This window comes from Notolabrus celidotus, chromosome 9 (genome assembly GCF_009762535.1).
Source record: "Notolabrus celidotus isolate fNotCel1 chromosome 9, fNotCel1.pri, whole genome shotgun sequence".
NCBI classification, from domain to species: Eukaryota; Metazoa; Chordata; class Actinopteri; order Labriformes; family Labridae; genus Notolabrus; species Notolabrus celidotus.
The window spans coordinates 284,999-308,100 of record NC_048280.1 but is presented as its reverse complement, the minus strand read 5'-3'; the positions used below and the strand labels follow the sequence as shown (position 1 = coordinate 308,100).

The window sequence follows — 23,102 nt, the reverse complement described above, 5'->3', positions numbered from 1 at the left end:
CTTTCAAAACTTCTCTGCCGTGTTTTTTTTGTTCTGTTTTTGCAGCGTGCCAAACAGTCTGGAGTCATTAGGGTTGGCGCACGCAGACAAAGGAGCAATTAAAGGAGTTATAAACACAACCACAGAGAGTTGCCCACTTTAACTTCACTCTGAAATGTGTGAAACAAAACATACTTACTCCTCCAAACATGAGCATGGAAAAATTAATAAAAACACTTAAAAAATAAGGAAACCTCCCACAGGAGCTGCTCTTAGTTTTAGCTTTTAACTTCATGTTAGAGTTGACCCTGTCTGATGATTGTTGATGTTGGTTTCACACACTTTTAGTGAAAGGAACAAAAGTGGACAGTCAATATAAAGGTCCCGTCTCCAGTGACTTTGAGGTATTCAGTGTTGTCTGTTTGTAATCTGATGATCTAAAACAGAGTTGGAAAAATGAGACTGTAAAATAGAAAAGATTCAAAGTGGACGTTCAGGATCCACAGTGATGTTTCTATCAGGTATAAAGCATCAAGATCTGCATTTTAACTTCCTCCATCCTGGTTACCGGTGGTGCAGAAGAGCCCACGACCATAGACTGTATATAAAATGGACTTCGTCTCGCTCGGCTCAAATGAGGCCGCCACAAAAACTGCTCCCCCTGGTGGCTGGCTGCAGTATAGGTCAAAAACTCAGTCTCCTCCATTCATTTGAATGGGGCTGAGGTCAAACTTAAAATAATAAATCCATGTGGTACGAATGTTTCTCCCATCCGTATGCTGTGGTGATATGTAGTTATTATCAGTGTGTGTGTGTGTGTGTGTGTGTGTGTGTGTGTGTGTGTGTGTGGTGATATGCAGTTCTTATTTGACTGTTTTGTCTTCAAGGCCTCTTTTTTCTGAACAGTTTCTTCTTCGTTAGTTATTAGAGTTTAAAAACGGGGTTTTACTTCCTGTTTACTTTGATTGACAGCTGCCGTAGAGAGAAACTCTGTAGGACCTTGGGACGGTACGCTGTAGGGCGGAGCTTGTTACCGTGGAAACACACAAATACAAATTCCCTACTGCGCAGACTCTGGCTGCAGAAACAAGATGTCAGTGTTCTGGAATGGGATATTTTGGCTTCAAAACTGTAAGATGGGAAAAGGCGGCGCGATGCTGTCCATCATATATACAGTCTACTGCCATGATGGGTCAAATAGGACAAATATTTAAAAATAAGTTTAATTCTCCTCTTAAGGAAATACCTGAGGAAGTTTTACTTTTGACTTTAACATAAAAATGTGGAATAAACATTCTGTATGGAGAGCAACAACAGGTGTTCTAGAATTCTGACATCATCAAAGACAGAATTCTAGAATTCTGTCTTTGATGATGTCAGAATTCTGTCTTTGATGATGTCAGAATTCTGTCTTTGATGATGTCATAGTTCGTGTTTGATGATGTCAGAATTCTGTCTTTGATGATGTCAGAATTCTGTCTTTGATGATGTCATAGTTCGTGTTTGATGATGTCAGAATTCTGTCTTTGATGTCAGAATTCTGTCTTTGATGATGTCAGAATTCTGTCTTTGATGATGTCAGAATTCTGTCTTTGATGATGTCAGAATTCTGTCTTTGATGATGTCAGAATTCTGAATTCTGTCTTTGAAGATGTCAGAATTCTGTCTTTGATGATGTCAGAGTTCTGAGAACAAATGGAACATTCTGTGAAGAAGGTCAGAGCTAAAGAAACATCAGTGTCTCTAATCCTCTTTCATAGACCTCCATTCAACAAACAAACATTGTAGACGTAGTTTTCTTCTCCTCTTGAGGACAGACCTGACAAAGCTTGACTTTGGACTTTGGACTAATCTGCATCATGATGTTGTTATTTCAGCAAACTGAAGACCCGTTAATTACAAGAACATCACAAGAACATCAGTTTCTGTTTCAGGTTCATACCGCTGAAGGAAGCCAGAGTGATTCCTCTGGTTGTAATCACGGCGTGACGTACATCCCACGAAGAAGAACCAACCCACTGTTGTGGAGCAGAGAACCATGGCCTCAGACTTGGAGATGCTGACTCTCATCCCAACTGAAAACTGTGACATCTGCAAAGAGTAGGGAGGCAATCCAGAGGTCCCTGAAGTGGACACTCCCTGATCTCTGACTGAACTTTGAGTTCCCATTCACGAACATCACGGAGAGAATCAGTGACAACGTGCAACCCAAGCTGAAGCCAACACCCACTAGAGACGCGCTTGAGTTTACACCAAAGATAAGGAGGCAGCTCCGAGCAAATCCCCTGGTACCTATTCCCCCTTAGTGCTCTGAGAGGACCCTCTTAGAGTAGAGAACTGCTATGTCTGCTATAATAAGCCCCGCCTGTTATCGGCTCATGAGATTAAAAAGAGTCATGTTCTGTATGAAGTAGAAATTGAGTTTTCTGCAGGAGCCCTGAGGTTCTCCACACTCTGGCTGCTTAAGTATCTTTTTTTCACTTTCTGAAATCCAGTCCAAACAACCAGCAGGGTTTTCTCTCCGGCTCCAAGAAAGATGAAACCCATCAGTTCCTGCACGGCTCAGAAATGTTCCTGGGAACCTGGGAGCTTCTCAAAAGTATTTACAGTGGAAGTCGTGATGAAGCCAGGCCAGGATGAGTCACTGCAGAGCGGGATCAGATCCGTCTTTGGTGACGCTGTTGAATTCGTCACACTTTTAATGTGCTGATGCAATTTAGAGGAAAGTTTCTGATGTGAGTAACAATTACTGGATGTTCCTGTGGTCACACGTTCAACTGAAAACAAAAGGTCAGTCAGTACGGCTAAGAAGAGCTACGGTAACTGGACTACCTGTCCCATTAAAGTCCCTAACCATAGACCTTTCTGGAGTCCCTGAGCTCCCTTGTCTCGTAGGTTCCTCTGAGCTGCCGTAGACGACCTCCATACTGTGAGGTGCAATGCTCATGGTGGATTAAGGTGGGGTCAGACTGAGTCTGATCCTGTCTTGGTGTTGGGTCTCTGTTCATAATTTGACATAGAGTGGTCTAGACCATACACTGTAAATAAAAATGGACAGCGTTGCTCCGCCTCTTCCTGTTGTACAGTTCTGAAGCCAAAAAATCCCTCTCCTGGGCGCCGCCATTGTGCAGCCAGAGCCTGGGAAGCCACTGTAATAAGCTCCGCCCTACAGCGTGACGTCACAAGACGCTGTGTGTCCTTTGTTTCCCTCCCCGGCGGCTGTGAATCAAACAGGAAGTAAAACCCTGTTTTTTAAACTCTAATATCTAACGAAAAAGAAACTTTTCAGGAAAAGAGGCCTTGAACACAAAACACTCAGATACTAACTACATATCACCACAGCATACAGATGTGAGAAACATTCGTACCACATGTATTTATTTTTTAAAGTTTGACTGCTCCTCCATTCAAATGAATGGGGGAGACAGATTTTTTGACCTATACTGCAGCCAGCCACCAGGGGGCAGTCACACTGCTGAAAGCTTCACCACCAGCCACTGGAACCTCTCCCTTGGTCTAGACCTGCTCTGTTGTAAAGAGTCTGCAGATAACGTTTGTTGTGATTTGACGAAGCAGTCTTTGTACAAGTATACAAGACAGAAATACGTCTGCCTCCTCTCCAGTAGGTGGCGATACGTCCCTTTCTTGCTAGTTGCTATTGGACCTTCGCCTGGTTGTCCTGTTACATCACGAATTGATTCAATCGGCAAACAAGGTTAGCAAGAGGCTAACTGGTTGTATGTCGCAGGTAGATGCGTTTTGTTTTGATTTGGCGCCCCCTGTGGACAAAGTACTGCATCCTATATGCTCTCTTCAAACTTTACTTCAAAGGAATGAATCCAGAGAAAGTGTAGTTTTAATTAAAGTTTGATGAAAGAGAAGAAAGGCCTGAACTTATAATAATATAATATAACTTCCTGTTTTTAATAATCACGGTTAGTGAGAGTAAAATCAACATCTTCAGAATCCCAGTCAACTATGAGCGTTACAGAGCAGGTACAACAGCAGAGCTGAGGTGAAGCGCTCCACAACACACACACACACACTGCTCCCGTTTGTCCTGAGTGACTGTCTGGCTCAAAACATAAGCACTGCCCTCCAATTATTTTTGAAAGAAGGCCCGGGGGTCAGAGGTCACCACTATTTATACTGAATCAAAAGGAAGCCTGGTGTTTTTTCAGATGCGTCCAGGAAGTCTGCTCCACATTCCCACACTTACCCGCGTTGTTTAGGACTGAGGGGTCCTGAGGTGAAAGTCACCACGGGCCACAGACTCTCCTGGATTAGAGGATCTGGGGTTTCCTCCTTACAATCTACCAGCACAAAAATCGGATTAAGAAGAGGAATACATGAGTTTAAAGGTTGCTCTAGATGTTTCCTAGAGGCCGAGCTTTTCATTTAGAGTTTTTAATAAAAGCTGTCAGAGAGGAAGATAAATAAAACCAAAGTAACCTCCAACAGTCAGAACAACAGGTTTACACGAGCAGGATATTCTCTGTTCTCCAGAATTTTAATAATTATTGAGCAAACTAAATTAAAGACAGTTAGGCAAGGCAAGGCAAGGCAAGGCAAGGCAAGGCAAGGCAAGGCAAGGCAAGGCAAGGCAAGGCAAGGCAAGGCAAGGCAAGGCAAGGCAAGGCAAGGCAAGGCAAGGCAAGGCAAGGCAAGGCAAGGCAAGGCAGCTTTATTTGTATAGCGCATTTCATACACGAGGGCAACTCAATGTGCTTTACATTAACACATTAAAAGCATTGGAGACATTCAGACAGGCATAAAAGAACATAATTAAAATGACAAATATGATAAAACAGAAAAGAAAGGAAACTTAGAATATATTAAAATTACATTAAAATTTTAATTTAAAGTGGGTTAAAATAATCTAAGATAGGAAGGCAGAGAGGTACATAAAAGGTCTTAATCTTGATTTTTAAAGAGGTGAGAGTTGGAGCAGACCTGCAGCTTTCAGGGAGTGTGTTCCAGATATGTGGAGCATAATGACTAAACGCGCTTCATCATGTTTCCTTCTGACTCTAGGAACTGAAAGCAGACCAGTACCTGATGACCTCAGAGGTCGAGGTGGTTCATAAAGTAGTAGCAGATCAGCAATGTATTTTGGGCCTAAACCATTCAGTGCTTTATAAACCATCAGCAGGATTTTAAAGTCTATTCTCTGACAGACAGGAAGCCAGTGTAGAGATCTAAGAACTGGAGTGATGTGGTCTACTTTGTTGGTCCTTGTTAGGACTCGAGCAGCAGCATTCTGTATGAGCTGCAGCCGTCTGATGGACTTTTTAGGGTCCTGTAAAGACCCCGTACAGTAGTCTAGTCTGCTAAAGATAAATGCATGGAGGAGTTTTTCTGCATCCTGCTGAGACATGAGTCCTTTAATCCTTGATATATTCTTAAGGTGATAGTAGGCGGACTTTGTAATTGTCTTAATGTGGCTGCTGAAATTAAGGTCTGAGTCTATGACTACACCAAGGTTTCTGGCTTGGTTGAACATTTCATCTGTGCAGATTGGAGCTGAGCAGTAACCTTTAACCTTTCTTCCTCCAAAAACAATCATTTCAGTTTCTTCTTTGTTTAACTGAAGAAAGTTCTGTCTCGTCCAGTCATTGATTGTTCAATGCATTTACTCAGTGGTTTGTATGGGACTATAATCCCCTGGTGATATGGTGATGTAAATGTGTGTGTCATCTGCATAGCTATGGTATTTTATTTGGTTGTTTCTTATTATCTGATTAAGGGGAGCATGTAGATGTTGAATAGTAGAGGCCCCAGAATGGATCCTTGAGGTACTCCACTACGATTTTCATCCGCTCAGATGTGTATTTACCTATAGACACAAAATAGTCCCGGTCATTTAAATAGGACTTAAGCCAATTAGTACTGCACCAGAGTTAGTTGAAGGTTTGTAACAAGGATCATTTTCAATCTTATTTCCTACATGAACAGTTGCACTCAAATTTATTCAACCCACATTGCAAATCAAGTTTATTCACAAAATGTACAAACCTTCAGCCGTTAGAAAAAACAAATCAACAACAACATTTTAAAAAGCTCAACACGACTCTTTGTAAGTGTTTCAACAAAAATACCATTTTTATGACTACAGCAGTCTCAAATGAATAAGTCTTATACAACAAGTATTTACCATAAATATAAATAAATTCAAAAAAAAATTAAATAAAGTTAAAAAAAGAAATAATTACGAAGGGATGTAATCATATGAAGTAGAATTGGAGCTACATTAAAAAAAGATTTTAAGTAATAAAATGGTATCATTTTTGATCAGTCACTTAACTTTCAACAAACACATTAACAATATTTCAAAAAACTCTTTCTTCTACCTCAAAAACATCGCCCGTCCCCGCCCCTCCCTGAAACTCTCATCCACGCCTTCATCACCTCAAGACTCCATTACTGCAATAGCATCCTCTACGGTTCACCCAACACCCTCAACAAACTACAATACATACAAAACTCAGCTGCACGCCTCCTCACTCACTCCCACTCCAGAGACCACATCACCCCCAGTCCTCCAGAACCTCCATTGGCTTCCCATCAATCAATCAATCTTTATTGTATCGCGCCAAATCACAACAAACGTTATCTCAAGACGCTTTTACAAACATAGGAGGTCTAGACCACTCTATGTTAAATTATGAACAGAGACCCAACACCAAGACAGGGTAAGACTCAGTCTGACCCCACCTTAATCCATCATGAGCATTACACATCGCAGTATTTAGCTAGTTACAGTGGTGAGGAAAAACTTCCTTTAACAGCAGAAACCTCCAGCAGGACCAGACTCATGTTAGACACACATCTGCTGAGACTGTGTGGGGTCTGGAAAGACAGATCGAGGGGAGTAAGAGAGAGAGAGGTGATAGTGATGAGACGAGTCGTAGAAGCTGTTGCCGCTGGAGTCCAGCACGTCCGTATCAGCTGGAGTCCAGATCGTCCACAGCAGGAGGACGTCAACGGCAGCTCAGAGGAATCTACGAGACAAGGGAGCTCAGGGACTCCAGAAAGGTCTATGGTTAGTAACTTTAATGGGACAGGCAGAGTTAAAGTAAGTGATGAAGGAGTTGGGGGGAAGGGGTGAGCTAGGATCCCAGTGTGTCAGTGTGCCAGTTCCCCCGGCAGTTAGGCCTATAGCAGCATGACAAAAACTGGTCCAAGCTGATCAGCTCTAACTATAAGCTTTATCTACAAAAAAAAATCCTCCTCATCACTACAAAAGCCCTGCCACAATCTAGCTCCCTCCTACCTCACCGACCTTCTGCAGCCATACATCCCTCCGCAACCTCCGCCCACCAACGCCAACCTCCTCACCCCCTCTCACCAAACCCAAGCACTGAACCTGGGGGGACAGGGCCTTCTCTGTCGCTGCCCCCACCCTCTGGAACTCTCTCCCCCACACACCTCAGATCTCTCCCTCACTCACCCAAAATTCAAATCCGGACTCAAACACCCCTTTTTCAAAGGCTTTAAACTAGAATTGATTTGTTTTTTTTTCTTGTTTTGTTTTATTTTGCTGCCTTGCTCTTCTTTGCTTTTTTTTTGCACTATTTTCCTTTTGCTTTCTATTGTATAATTTTATCTTATTTTCCTGTAAAGCGCTTGGAGAATCTTTTAAAATGTATTATTATTATTATTAATATTAGAGAATAAAGTGGTTAATATTCTGATATTGAAGTGTCCTAAGATTACAAATTCATTCTCAGACATTTTCTTCTAAATGTATGATTATTCCCTTAAGTTTATGAGAATAAACTCCTACATTTTCAACTTATTTTCTTGCAACTTTTTTCTCATAATTTAATGATTTTATTCTCAAAATCATATTTTTTTTCCTTCTGCAATACGGCGCTAACTTCCATCATAATATCAGAATTGTTTGTTTCCATAGAAAATATTTAATTTGGGAAATTACATTTTAAAGGGAAAAAAGGACACACCAAATACACCTGGAATAATAATTATAATTGCTCAATCCTTTTAATTCTCAAAAATACAGAAGATTTTTCTTCTCCTGAAAGCATGCGAGAAGTAATTTTATCCTGACTCTTTCTATTTTAAATAAATAAATTATTCAGAATGTAATTATCATATTTAAAGCTGCTGTGAGGAACTTTTGTTATGTATCAGTTCTGGCGCCCCCTTGTGGACAAAGTGATACCTCTTATCTCTTGTCCTATACATGCAAAAGTAGTGTTTTCAACAAAAACCTCATCCTGTTGTCTTGTAACAGTCAACCTTATCAGGCAATGTAATTGTTTTCCATGAAACATTAAAATAAAGGCTGTTTCTGAAGTGAGATGTCCATCATCTGGTCTGAAACCTACCCCCTCAGGGCGGTTTCAGGGATTAAAAATGACAACAGAGAAGGTGTCAGTGTTGCTGCTGATGGTCTTGTTTGCTATTAAAGGTCATAAAGAGGCATCAGTATCATTTTCAGTCTGTTTCTCAGCCAGTTAAAAACTCCTCACAGGGGCTTTAAATGAAAATTCACTCTCTTAAAAATGTTATTCTTTATTTAAAGTTGACGATCTATATCTCTAATGTAACTGCTTCCATTTGTGTACAGTGTCATTGCCACAGGTTATTTAAAAAAGTAAAAAGTTGTAAATTTTTTCTTTCATCATTTTTAAACTCACCCTAAAAATATGCATATTTTTAATATAAGAATTTCTGCATGAAAGGGTTAAAGCAGCAAATGTTAGCATCAACAATCTGCTGTAAATGTCTCTTTCCATGTCAGCCCACTTTCTCACGGCTCATTCCAAAGTCCACCCAGGACTCGACCTCTGACCTCCGGACCACCTGAGGTGAAAGGTTATTGGAGGTCGTTTAAGTCCCGGACTCTCTCTGCCAATGACAGAGGTGCTAATGAAGACTCATCATACTGTGTAACTTTACCTCACTGTAACACGTGACCTCACACCCACAGGTGGGCGGGACATCTGCACATTCCTCCCACTGAGAGTAGAAACTAACCCCCCACTAGGTGGTGCAGTTGGGAGGTCAAAGGTCACAGAGAGTGACATGTAACTAACAGGTCAGTGACAGGACTGCTTCTAATTTCATTACGCTGAGCTAAGTGTTTTATATGAGCACAAAGTAACACCTCAGAGAGGCTGATTTTTAACATTTACTATTGTTTACTCTCTCTGTCTTAGAGGATTTAACTCTGTCTGTTTTTAGTATTATCAGTATGTTTACCTTTCTTAATTATTCATTCAGTTATTTATTTATTTTCTGGTATCCATGTTTTATTCTTCTGCCGTTTTTCTTTTTCTTTTCTTTGTTAACTATTTCTCTGTTTTCTATTTAAAATTATTATTATTATTATTACCAATTTTTTTATTTGAATTGTTTTTTATTTATTTACCTATTTATTTTCTTTTTAAACCTTTTATCTATTTTATTTTAAAATTATTATTATTACTATATTTTTATTAGATTAGTTTTTTTATTTATTTGCTTATATTTCTTTTTAAACCTTTTATCTATTTTATTTTAAAATTATTGTATTACTATTATTTTTATTAGAATTATTTTTTATTTATTTACTATTTATTTTCTTTTTAAACCTTTTATCTATTTATTTTAAAATTATTGTTATTACTATTATTTTATTAGAATTATTTTTATTTATTTACCTATTATTTTCTTTTTAAACCTTTTATCTATTTTATTTTAAAATTATTGTTATTACTATTTTTTATTAGAATTATTTTTTATTTATTTGCTTATTTATTTTCTTTTTAAACCTTTTATCTATTTTATTTTAAAAATTATATTATTATTATATTTTTATTAGAATTATTTTTTATTTATTTACTCATTTATTTTCTTTTGTTTTTATAAATTCATGTAATTTTGTATAATGTTTAATCTATATAGACATTATTTAATATAGTTTCTCTTTTACTGCTTTTTTTAAAATTTTTTACTCTTTGATAAATAAATCTATTTTATTACTTTGTTTTCTTGTTTCCTTTAAATAAGTTCTTTAAATTGCTCTTCTGTACACAAAGTGTTTAAACTGAAATAAACAGAGCTTTGATGAAACACAAACTAGAGTCTCTGTGTTCCTCTTCTCTATAACTCACACTGGACCGGTCAGCTCGTGTCTTTTAGAGTTTCCGACAGAGGGCGTGTTCAGGTCACGACAGCGTGTCCAAATCTATCAGGCCTGAGAGTCCGTGTCCCGTCTCGGCCCCGACGTCTCGGGTTACTGAAACACTCGGGGAATCTGAGGCGTGTGGAGAAACCGCTCAGCAATACTGCACCCTTTGTGTCGCTGCCTCCAGCCTCTGAGCAGGTGGAGCAGCTGAGAGGAGAGCGGAGGAGGGCAACTGCTGCCTCCACAACATCAGGGGATCATTTAAGGCATTCATACCGAGAAAGTGCTTCACAGAGTTAAATATGGCTCTGCAGAGATGAAGGGAACAGACTTCATCCTTATTAGGATCAAGAGTCCTACAATCAATGTTCCAACCCTCACCTGTGATCACGAGCTCCAGGTAGTGACCCAAAGAATGAGATTGATGATACAAGCGGCCGAAATGAGGGTGAGGGTCTGTGAGATCAGGTCAGGAGCTTAGAGCAGAGCCGTCGCTCCTTCACATTCAAAGGAGTCAGATGAGGTGGTTCAGACATTTGATAAGGACACCTCCTGGACGCCTCCCTTTAGAGGTGTTCAGGTGCGTCCAGGTGGGAGGACCCAGGAGAAATGTTCCTGCTCAAGTCTTTCTCTTCTAAGTCTCTGGAGACAAAACTGAGATTCTCACTTCAGCCTCATTCAAGTTTCAAATTGTTCTCATTAGTTTCTCCTAAAATTCACCAGGAGAAATAGTTGAGACCATGACATGAGTCTTATTTGAGACTTCAATGAGAGGTCTCATTAATGGATCATTTTCTTCTCTTTTTTTAAATATATTTTTGGCCTTTTTGCCTTTATTTGACAGGACAGCTGAAGAGAGACAGGACATGTGGGGAGTAGTGAGCGTGGGAAGACATGCAGGAGATGGTCAACCAGCCGGGAATCAAACCCGCTACCCCTGCGACAAAGACTGTAGCCTCTGTATGTGGGGCGCTTAGACCGCTAGGCCACCAGCGCCCAAAATAATCCACCCTTTTAATTGTAATAATCTGGATAAATCTGGTCGGCCCTTTTGCGGCCCATATTTTAAATAAAGGGTCGGTCAGACCTGGGATGAAATCTCTATCTGTTGCAGTTTCTCTCAAATCCACTAAATCTTAGTGAAGTGGTTTTGTTCCAAACAGACTTGTAAAGGAAGGACCAGACTGTGAAGTCAAAGAAGAGATCATTTCACATCTAAAGTCCTGATCTTGAAGTGGTTCAAATGTTTGAATGAGGATTGAAATCTTAATTTTGCAGGGCTCTATAAATGTTGATGAAGGTTGAGCTCAGGCTCTTTCTTTGCTCCATCTGAGCTCAACTTGAGACCCAAAAACTGAGTCTGACTAAAACAAATGGATGAGGTTAGACTGAGAGAGCTCCCTGATTTCTCCACCTGAGCTCAAAAGGACTCACAACACCTGAGAAATACCTGAGAACCATTTCAGACTTCAGACCAGATCTCCTTTGGAACTGAAAAGGGAGACTAAGCTGAGACTTTTTACAACTTTTTTTCTGGAGGCAAGAATGAGAAACAGGAGACATAAGCTATAGTCTCATTTTGCTTTCAAACAGATCTCATTGTTGTCTAGGAGACAGAAATGAAACACTTTTGAGATCTCCTCTCTAAATTGTCTTTTCCTATGGGGAGGTCTCAGGGGGGGCTGCACGGTGGTGCAGTGGGTAGCGATTTGCCTCCCAGCTAGAAGGGTGCCTTCTGTGTTGCATGTTCTCCCCGTGCATGGCGTGGGTTCTCTCCGGGTTCTCCGGCTTCCTCCCACAATCCAAAATCATGCTCAGGTTGATTGATCACTTTAAATTGCCCGTAGGTGTGAGTGTGTGTGTGTGTGAATGGTTGTCTGTCTCTCTGTGTTAGCCCTGTGATAGGGTGGCACCCTGTCCAGGGTGTACCCTGCCTTCCGCCTGAAGCCAGCTGGTATAGGCCCCAGCCCCCCGTGACCTCTAACGGGATAAGCGGTCAAGATAATGGATGGATGGATGGATGGAGGAGACCCAGATCTCAGTGGAGATTATTTACCCATCTGACCTAGGAACCTTCAGGATTCCCAGGGAGGAGAGGGATGTCTGGGTCGACTTGCTTAGACTGGCTTCACACGAAGATGATTTAAGCCAGATTTAGTGTCACAGCTTCACCGACCTGGGATTCGTGAATATCAAACATGTTTCATATTCATGATTCCAGGTCGGACTGCCTCAGACGATACCTGCAATAATAGACGTCATTTCTAAACATCAGCTCTGTCAGGCTGTAAACCAGGCGTGTCCAAAGTACGGCCCGGGGGCCAATCACGGCCCAAGGTCCATTTATTTATGGCCCCAAGCTTCCATCTTAAATTGTGTTATTTATAGCAAATAAATTAATCACCTTCTGAATCATCTGTACATTTGCAGTTTCTTTCAAGCACACAAACAAAACTAAAGTCAAAACAGAAACATCTCAATAAAGCTTCATATGGACTACTTGTATAAAAGCCAAAGCTCTGAGAATTCTGCAAGACGGCACTAAAGAAGAAACACGAGAACTCTTAAAGCTGACAGGTTTTCAAATTAATGTTTTTATCATGATGTGAAAATGTTCTTTATCATCATCAATCAATCTTTATTTGTATAGCGCCAAATCACAACAAACGTTATCTCAAGACGCTTTTACAAACAGAGCAGGTCTAGACCACTCTATGTCAAATTATGAACAGAGACCCAAACTCAAGACAGGGTAAGACTCAGTCTGACCCCACCTTAATCCATCATGAGCATTACACATCAGCAGTATTTAGCTAGTTACAGTGGTGAGGAAAAACTTCCTTTAACAGGCAGAAACCTCCAGCAGGACCAGACTCATGTTAGACAGCCATCATGCCTCGACTGAGTTGGGTCTGGAAAGACAGATAGAGGGGAGTAAGAGAGAGAGGTGATAGTGATGAGACGAGTCGTAGAAGCTGTTGCCGCTGGAGTCCAGCACGTCCGTATCAGCTGGAGTCCAGATCGTCCGCAGCAGGAGGACGTCTAACGGCAGCTCAGAGGAATCCTACGAGACAAGGGAGCTCAGGGACTCCAGAAAGGTCTATGGTTAGTAACTTTAATGGGACAGGCAGAGTTAAAGTAAGTGATGAAGGGGTTGGGGGGAAGAAGGTGAGCTAGGATCCCAGTGTGTCAGTGTGCCAGTTCCCCCGGCAGTCTAAGCCTATAGCAGCAGAACTAAGACCTGGTCCAAGCCTGATCCAGCTCTAACTATAAGCTTTGTCAAAAAGGAAAGTTTGAAGCCTACTCTTAAAAGTAGAGAGGGTGTCTGCCTCCCGGACCCTGACTGGTAGAATGATTCCAAAGGAGAGGGGCCTGATAACTGAAGGTTCTACCTCCCATACTACTTTTAGAGACTTTTAGGTACGATGAGCAGCCTGCATGTTGGGAGCAGTAGAGTTCTAGAGGGGTAATAGGGACACTATGAGCTCTTTAAGATACGAGGGTGTCTGATTTTTAAGGGCTTTGTAGGTTAAAAGAAGGATTTTAAATTCTAGTCTAGGTTTTATTGGGAGTCAGTGTAGAGAAGCTAACACTGGAGAGATGTGCTCTCCTCTTCCTAGTTTCTAGTCAAGTACTCGAGCTGCAGCGTTTTGAACTAGCTGAAGAGTCTTTAGAGACTTATTGGGGCAGCCTGATAAGAGGGGAGTTACAGTAATCTAACCTGGAGGTAACAAATGCATGGACTAGTTTTCTGCGTCGCTCTGAGATAGGATGTGTCTAATTTTAGAAATATTGCGCAAGTGAAAATAGGCTGACCTTGAGATTTGCTGAATTTGGGAATTGAAGGATAAATCTTGATCAAATAGGACTCCTAGATTCCTAGCCGAGGTGCTGGATGCCAGACTAATGCCGTGAACACTTACACCAGTTATGAACACTGAACGTTCAGAAGACACAAAAGAGAACACAAGACAAGATCAAAATTATGAAATTGTGCAGAAAAGACAAAAGTTTGTGCATAAAAAATGTTCAGACTCAGGAAAATAATTATTTAGTTCTTAAATTGTTGTCTGCTGGTCAGAAAAGTCTTAAAAACAACATTAAAAAGAAGTGTGATGAAATCCAGATCATGATCCTGCCACAGGAAAATAATGAGACAATGAAATGAAAAACATTTTCCCCCAGAAGAAGATAGTTAGCTAATGTTTACATGGCTTGTGGAGAACTTTCATGATTCCTATGTCTCAGTAGGAGCCACTGGCCCTGAGGTATTCTAACAACATCAAATGTGGCTCTCTTGAAAAAGGTTTGGACACCCCTGCTGTAAACAAAGCGGTGCATGAAGTCCTGGTGAGTGGACTGGACACCCACAAAGTCGTCCCAGAAGTTGCATCATTAGTATCGGGCAGAGTCATGAACATGGAATCCAATAATTACCTTCAAGAAATCAACTTTAGCATCCTTTACATATTTAACAACCACGACATGTGAGGCCCATCCCGGCCTCCTGCAGCCCCTCCCTCGCTGCTCTGGTATGCCAACAGCTGCCCACTCATGACTCTGCACATACAGGACTCTGTGGACCCGTCAGCCGGGGGGACTTTAAACTTTAAAGGGCCAAACTGGACAGCTGGGCGTGCTCAGGCTGTGTGCTGGTGTGTGTGTGCACTCTCTATCTCATCCACTCACAACAAGGACTAAGAGACCTGACTTCTTCTTCTCCCTGAGACTTTTATCAAACTTCTTAAACTCTCCGGACACTTTCTGTATTTTTCTGATCGGGTTGTGTTCGCCGTCTCTCCATGATGGGTTCGTTTATCGCCAAGATGCTGCTCCCGACCGTCAGCAGCCTGGTGTTCCTGCCTACAGCCAGCGTGGCCGCCAAGAGGGGCTTCCACATGGAGGCCATGGTCTACTTCTTCACCATGTTCTTCACTGCGGTGAGTTTAAGGAGCTGTTGTGGTGTGATGGACTGAGACCGGGATGTTGTGTTTTAATGGTTTTAATCCAAGACCCCATCATGTTTCAATTCCTTGTGAAAGTTTTGTGCTTCGTTTGTTTCATAAAAGACGTAAAGTTTGGATGATATTTATGCTTCAAGAATTATGACCCTAACCCAAATCAGAAATTAAAGAACTTGGAATCAGATCCAGGATTTACTCAGTGAGTGTCTGTAAAGGTTGTTCTGTAACTTTCCTCTGACTCGTCTTCTCGTAGATCTATCACGCCTGTGACGGTCCCGGTCTCTCCATCCTGTGTTTCATGAAGTATGACATCTTGGAGTACTTCAGTGTTTACGGCACGGCTCTGTCCATGTGGGTCACCCTCATAGGTAAGACCCGGTGTGATCCACTTCCACAATCCAGGTTCATAACCACAGGCTGAAAACAACCTGCAGTTGTCAGGAACATGTGTTGTCTTTGAGTCCAGCTCACATGTGTTCATGCTTACTCTCTCATGTGATCACACACACACACACACCACACACACACACACACACACTAACACAGCTGACTGTCCTCCAACAAACGTTCTCCTCAGACTCTCTCCAAACAGAGCAGGTCTAGACCGGACTCTAGGTTCTATTATTAACAAGACCCACATCAAGACCGGATCAGATCAGTCCCATCTTCCAGACAGGACTCAGTCTGATCTCATCTTAATCCACCATGAGCAGAGAAACTTTGCAGCATTTAGCAAGTTACAGTGGCAAGGACAAACTTCCTTTAACAGGCAGAAACCTCCAGCAGGACCAGACTCATGTTAGACACACATCTGCTGATACCGTGTTGGAGAGAGGGATAGAGGGAGATGAAGAAGAGAGAGAGAGAGAGAGAGAGAGAGAGAGAGAGAGAGAGAGAGAGGAGAGAGAGAGATGATAGTGGTGAGACAGATAGTAGAAAGGAATGAAAGAATGAAAGAGGTAGGAAATTAAAGAAAAGAGGAGTAAAGAGGTGAGAACAAAAGAAAGTAAAGGAATGACGGAAGAAGGAAAAAAGAAAAAAAGACTAAGAATGAAAGAAGTAAGGAAGGAATGAATGGAAAAAGGAATAAAAGAACAAAGACGGAAGGAATAAAAGAAAAGAACAAAAGTAAAGAAAGGAAGAAAGAAAGAAAAGAAAGAAAGAAAGAAAGAAAGAAAGAAAGAAAGAAAAGAAAGAAAGAAGAAGAAAGAAAGAAAGAAAGAAAGAAAGAAAGAAAGAAAGAAAGGATGAATAACAGACCCCAAAAAAGGAATCTACAGCAGAGATCCAGAGGAACCTACGAGACAAGGGAGCTCAGGGACTCCAGAAAGGTCTATGGTTAGTAACTTTAATGGGACAGGAAGAGTTAAAGTGAGAGACAGGCAGAGAGAGGAGAGAGAGGGAAAGACAGGATCCCAATGTGTCATTCTAAGCCTATAGCAGCATAACTAAGACCTGGTCCAAGCCTGATCCAGCTCTAACTATAAGCTTTATCAAAAAGGAAAGTTTGAAGCCTACTCTTAAAAGTAGAGAGGGGTCTGCCTCCCGGACCCTGACTGGTAGATGATTCCAAAGGAGAGGGGCCTGATTACTGAAGGCTCGACCTCCCATACTACTTTTACAGACTTTAGGTTTGAATGGAAAAGAGTTGGCCCAATTCAACCGTCCAGAGAGCTGGATTAAGTTTGGCTCCTCGATCACACGTGTCGTCTGTCTCTGTCTCAGCTCTGGGAGACTTTGATGAACCTCAGCGCTCCAGCATCACCATGTTTGGAGTTTTGTCGATCGCTCTGAGGATCTACCAGGACCGCTGGGGCTACGGGATCTTCTCTGGACCGATCGGATCCGCTGTCTTCATCATCACTGTGAAATGGGTGAGTCTGTCCTCCCAAGGATCCTCAGTGTTTATCTCTCTCTGCTTCTTTCAAATCTCTGACTCTAACTCTTGTATCTGGTGCTCGTCTGGGACTTCAGCTGCAGAAGATGAAGCAGCTGAGGGCGGTGTACCCGGAGAAGAAGGTGTACACTCAGCAGGTCGGTCCAGGCTGCTGCTTCGGGGCTCTCGCTCTGATGCTGCGCTTCTACTTTGAGGTGACTATCCTGTAAAACCACACACACACACGTGTTCCTTTAGTCCACCTGAGAACCTAAACATGACACCCTGTGCTCCCCTCTCTTCAGGAGTGGGACTACGCGTACGTCCACAGCTTCTACCATCTGTCTCTGGCCGTGTCCTTCATCCTGCTGCTGCCAAAGAAGAACCGCTACGCAGGAACGGGACAGAACGCCGCCAAGCTCAGCTGCTTCGCTCTCTGCTGCTGTGTACGTATCATTCATCCCTTCTTTATTAAAAGAGAGGAGAGGCTGGGAGGAGGGATAGAGTAGAGCTGACACAGAAGGTGAATGGTAGAAAAGGAAAACGGTTATTTCATCTTCCAAAACCAAGAAACCAAAAGTGTTCCTCTTTAAAACTCTTCAGGTTGGGTTGAGTTTAGAGTAAAGGCCGGCACACGTTACAGGATTCTTCAAAGCTTCACACATTCAGAGAACACACACTTGATGACTACAAAAGACAGATCACATAACATCATGTGAGGTGTTCACTACAGAGCACACCTCACACTAACCCATGCTTCAGCAGAGTATCAGGTTCTTCACGCTCAATATTCCAAATCTCACGTAGTAACACGTGACTTCAGTGTAAACAAACATGGCGGACGGAATTTCGGTCCAACTCTTCTCTTCATCCGTCCTGTTGTGGTAGATTTTGGATGAAACGTTATATAAACGTTCATGCTGTTGCCACGAATCAACCAGTCGGTCTTCCATGTCAGAGGTCCAGGAGACTTTGTTTTCACCGGCGCCATGTTTGTGTCTTTACTTCCTCTTCCATCAGTCAGCTCACGTCCTGATAGGCTTTTACACACTCCTCAGAGCATCCCCACACACTACAGGGTTTATAAACACTTTGAAATCAGATTCTGGTCTGCCTGTAAACCCCTCTTCTTCAGTCCTCATCAGAACACTCTGTTTTCTCTCTGACCACGCCCCCTCAGGAAGTGGGTGTGGCCTCGGCTCTCCAGCACGTTGATCTAATGTTTACATGTTGGCTGAATATACACGGCTGCTCACAGACCCGCGTTACTTCAACCCTCTGAATCTGATCCAGAATCTGATCCTGACGGAGAGGCGCCTGCAGCAGGACCTTTCTGAACCATTGGTCACAGATTTAGTGTTTCTTGTTGTTTTATTTGTCAGCATGTCGACGTGTGTCTTGGTACACAGCTACCAACATGTAGCTATGTGGCTATGCTAACTAGCGCTAGCACTTATCCATGAAAAATAAAAATCATCCACTAGATCTTCAAATCTGCAGACGTGGGGAGTCAAAGCGACCTTTGTGTTTATTAAGACAGCCTACAACTAGCATGCCTCCCTCCTAAGCTCCTTGTTAGCACACATGTGTGCAGGGAATGAAAAACGGAGGAGGGGTTGAGTTGTATTTTATACAGTCTATGGGCTGAACAAGCTCCGAGCTCTGACTTCCTGTTACAGACCGGATGGCGTTGTGACGTATGAAAAACACTGAAAACTGAAACGGCTGGTTTCAGCACACATTTACAGAAAGGTGGAGAAATCAGAACAGGGGCAGAATGGAGTCTTTTCATTCTCGGGGGGTTTGTAGACAGGGACACAGATTTCAGGGAGAGAACCATTAAAAAGTCGATTTTGCATGATATGTCACCTTTAAACATGTTCATTATTTATGATCTCTCCTTCTGAGGCCTTCTGAGTGTCTCCGACCAGACTAAATCACTCTGAACACCCCCCACACCCACAGGAACATCACACACCATGTCGTCTGCAAACATCAGACAATCAGGCTTTTGCTGGCTTTAATCATTAGGAGGAGATCAGGACAAGAACCAGCCTGATTATCCTGGAGTGTGAACCCATAGGAAAAGACATTTAGAGAGGAGATCTCAAGTGTTTCCTTTATTTCTCCTAGACAACAATAAGATCTGAGACGACAGCTTATGTCTCCTGTTTCTCATTCTTGCCTCCAGAGACTAAGTCTCAGCTTAGTCTCCCTTTCAGGTCAAAAGGAGATCTGGTCAGAATCTGAAATGGTTCTCAGGTATTTCTCAGGTGTTGTGACTCCTTTTGAGCTCAGGTGGAGAAATCAGGGAGCTCTCTCAATCTAACCTCATCCATTTGTTTTAGTCAGACTCAGTTTTTGGGTCTCAAGTTGAGCTCAGATGGAGCAAAGAAAGAGCCTGAGCTCATCTTTTCATCAACATTTATAGAGCCCTGCAAAATTAACATTTCAATCCTCATTAAAACATTTGAACCACTTCAAGATCAGATATTTAGATGTGAAATGATCTCTTCTTTGACTTCACAGTCTGGTCCTTCCTTTACAAGTCTGTTTGGAACAAAACAACTTCACAAAGATTTAGTGGATTTGAGAGAAACTGCAACAGATAGAGATTTCATCCCAGGTCTGACCGACCCTTTATTTCAAATATGGGCCGCAAAAGGGCCGACCGGATTTAGACAGATTATTATAATTAAAGGGGCGGAGTCATTTGGGTGCTGGTGGCCTAGTGGTCTAAGCGCCCCGCATACAGAGGCTACAGTCCTCATCGCAGGGGTTGCGGGTTCGATCTGGCCAGTCAACCATCTCCTGCATGTCTTCCCCCACTCACTACTCCCCACATGTCCTGTCTCTCTTCAGCTGTCCTGTCAAATAAAGGCAAAAAGGCCAAAAAACATATTTAAGAAAATGATCCATTAATGAGATCTCTCATTGAAGTCTCAAATAAGACTCATGTCATGGTCTCAACTATTTCTCCTGGTGAATTTTAGGAGAAACTAATGAGAACAATTTGAAACTTGAATGAGGCTGAAGTGAGAATCTCAATTTTGTCTCCAGAGACTTAGAAGAGAAAGCCTTGAGCAGGAACATTTTCCTCCAGCCTTTAGTGTGTTCCTGAATTTGCAAAGGTGCATTGCAGCCGTTTGAAAGTCAGCCAGGTTACGACCTGTGACCTCCGCTTTCCAATATAACCACCACCTTCAGTGGGCTCCAAAACACCTCTATAGAAGATACAGAGAAGAAGATGTACTGGAGTTATTCCAGAACATTTCAAACCTACTTGAAAACTTGAACACTAAAGGATGTAAAGATAGGGACAGGGTTAAATATCCAGGGTTGTTTGTTTGTGTATTGGGTGCTATATGACGCCCCTCTTTATTGTCAAAGTGCTTCATGTCGCTCTAACCCCTCACCTCTCATGTTCCCTCTGCAGTCCATCTCCCCCGGTACGTCTAAAGACAAGACGGACAAGTCCAAGAAGAAGAAGTCGTCTCGCTCCGTGTGGACAATCCCCACGGAGAAGCTGCTGACCCGAGGCTGCAGCACCCCCACCCTGCCCCTCTTCAACCCCCCACCCTCCACCCCTATCAAAGGGACCAGCATCAGCAAGCTGAAAGAGATGAACGGCTGGAAGTGAACCCCGACGCATTACTGTCAGCCGCTCCGATGTAGGAGGACTTCCTCCTGGAGAACAGACGGAGGGGAAATGGGAAAATGACCAAATAACTGTCAGCCAATAAACTGATAAACTTGTTATGTGGCTGGTAAGTTAATCTACTCCAGCAGGAAACCAACCATCATGTGGACGTTCCTTTCTACTCCAAGAATCCTTTTTGGCCCGGAGAATATTTAAGATCAGCCGCGACCCGTCCAACGACAGCCGGGTGAATAAACAGAACGCCGGGATGTGGTTCGGAGGTTTAAGGACACGAAGGAGAGGTGAACCAGGACTCGGGTGCCCTCAAAGACCCGGCGAGGACAGGCAGCACAGCACCAAAGAACACACACAGCACGGACGGGGAGACGGCGGATGAGACGAGCTAGTAAAACTGACCGGAGGATTTATGAGGAGAACAAACAGGCAGATGGTTTATCTCTCCAGAATATATAAATTGTCTTTAGAAATGTTTCTCAGGGGAGACCTTTCGTCTGCTCGCCTCCGTCTCCGCTCCGTCCCCCCCTCCGCCTCTCTTCCCCGTCTCTCTCAGGGAGAGGAACCACGCGGCAAAATCTGTTTATGAGAACTACAAGGCTGTATGCGTTTTACGGCTTTATGCGTCCTCGGGGCGCCAAATGTGTCGTGTGGAACATCAAACTTTGGAGCGACGGCCCAGATGTCCGTCTGTAATCCGCCCGAAGCATCGTGATGAGTGTCTGGATCAGCAGGTGGACTCCTCCGTCTGTAAAGTCTGGGTCTCTGGTGGAGCAGGTCTGGCTTTGAGTGCGTCCCTGATGTGCACTCTGCAGACTCTTTAGTGTTCCTGTTGAAAGCTTTTATAAATATGTTGTTATTTATTGCAGAATGGAAAATGTACAGTCCGTCTTTAATCTGTGTTTTTATTAATTTTGTAATAATCCAAAATAAAAGGAAACTATGTGACTCTTTGCTCACAGGCGTTAACTTCATCAATCAATCAATCAATCTTTATTTATACAGCGCCAAATCACAACACACCTCAAGACACTTTGAAAAACTCAGACTCAGTCTGAATCCACCATGAGCAGAGCACTTTGCAGCATTTAGCAAGTTACAGTGGCAAGGACAAACTTCCTTTAACAGGCAGAAAACCTCCAGCAGGACCAGACTCATGTTAGACACACATCTGCTGAGACCGTGTTGGAGAGAGGGATAGAGGGAGATGAAGAGAGAGAGAGAGAGATGATAGTGGGGAGACGGATAGTAGTAGTTGTAGCAGCTGGAGTCTGGCACGTCCACAGCAGCAGAGATCCAGAGGAACCTACGAGACAAGGGAGCTCAGGGACTCCAGAAAGGTCTAAGAAAAGAGAGAAGAGAGGGAGACCAGAAGAAATAAAAAGAGGAGAAGAAATGGTGAAGGAAAGACAGAAGGAAAGGAGGGGATAAGAAAAGGAGACATAAAGGATGAAGAAACATGGAAGGAATGAATGAAAGGAAAAAGGAATAAAAGAGAGAAAGAAAGAAAGAAAGAAAGAAAGAAAGAAAGAAAGAAAGAAAGAAAGGATGAATAACAGTCCCATCTTCCAGACAGGACTCAGTCTGATCTCATCTTAATCCACCATGAGCAGAGCACTTTGCAGCATTTAGCAAGTTACAGTGGCAAGGACAAACTTCCTTTAACAGGCAGAAACCTCCAGCAGGACCAGACTCATGTTAGACACACATCTGCTGAGACCGTGTTGGAGAGAGGGATAGAGGGAGATGAAGAGAGAGAGAGATGATAGTGGGGAGACGGATAGTCTAGTTGTAGCAGCTGAGTCTGGACCACGTCCACAGCAGCAGAGATCCAGAGGAACCTACGAGACAAGGAGCTCAGGGACTCCAGAAAGGTCTAAGAAAAGAGAGAAGAGAGGGAGACCAGAAGAAAGAAAAAGAGGAGAAGAAATGGGGAAGGAAAGGATAGAAGGAAAGGATGGGATGAGAAAAGGAGACATGAAAGATGAAGAAACATGGAGAGAACACAGAGAGAAAGAGAAAAGAAAAGAAGTAAAGAAAGAAAAAAAGAAAGAAAGAAGTAAAGAAAGAAAGAAAGAAAGAAAGAAGTAAAGAAAGAAAGAAGTAAAGAAAGAAGTAAAGAAAGAAAGAAAGAAAGACAGAAGTAAAGAAAGAAAGAAAGAAGAAAAGAAAGAAAGAAAGAAAGAAGAAAGAAAGGATGAATAACAGACCCCAAAAAAGGAATCTACAGCAGAGATCCAGAGGAACCTACGAGACAAGGGAGCTCAGGGACTCCAGAAAGGTCTATGGTTAGTAACTTTAATGGGACAGGAAGAGTTAAAGTGAGAGACAGGCAGAGAGAGGAGAGAGAGGGAAAGACAGGATCCCAGTGTGTCAGTCTAAGCCTATAGCAGCAGAACTAAGACCTGGTCCAAGCCTGATCCAGCTCTAACTATAAGCTTTATCAAAAAGGAAAGTTTGAAGCCTACTCTTAAAAGTAGAGAGGGTGTCTGC

At 42.5% G+C, this 23,102-nt stretch overlaps 1 protein-coding gene across 1 annotated transcript; it reads left to right on the top strand.

Annotated features, from left to right (window-relative positions):
• Positions 1–14,764: 14,764 nt before the first annotated feature.
• On the top strand, positions 14,765–21,528 carry mymk (myomaker, myoblast fusion factor). The gene is made up of 6 exons (XM_034691146.1): positions 14,765–15,054; positions 15,332–15,446; positions 16,804–16,952; positions 17,053–17,169; positions 17,260–17,400; positions 20,391–21,528. The coding sequence occupies exons 1-6, from the start codon at positions 14,917–14,919 to the stop codon at positions 20,592–20,594; spliced, it is 864 nt and encodes a 287-aa protein (XP_034547037.1). The 5' UTR covers positions 14,765–14,916; the 3' UTR covers positions 20,595–21,528.
• The last annotated feature ends 1,574 nt before the right edge of the window (positions 21,529–23,102 follow it).

What these genes read in the sequence shown, in the direction of transcription:
- mymk (XM_034691146.1), top strand. Translation starts at nt 14,917, where the DNA reads ATGATGGGTTCGTTTATCGCCAAGATGCTGCTCCCGACCGTCAGCAGC. An exon ending in TCACCATGTTCTTCACTGCG is followed by an intron (nt 15,055 to 15,331) that starts GTGAGTTTAAGG and finishes GTCTTCTCGTAG; the next exon opens with ATCTATCACGCCTGTGACGG. An exon ending in CATGTGGGTCACCCTCATAG is followed by an intron (nt 15,447 to 16,803) that starts GTAAGACCCGGT and finishes TCTCTGTCTCAG; the next exon opens with CTCTGGGAGACTTTGATGAA.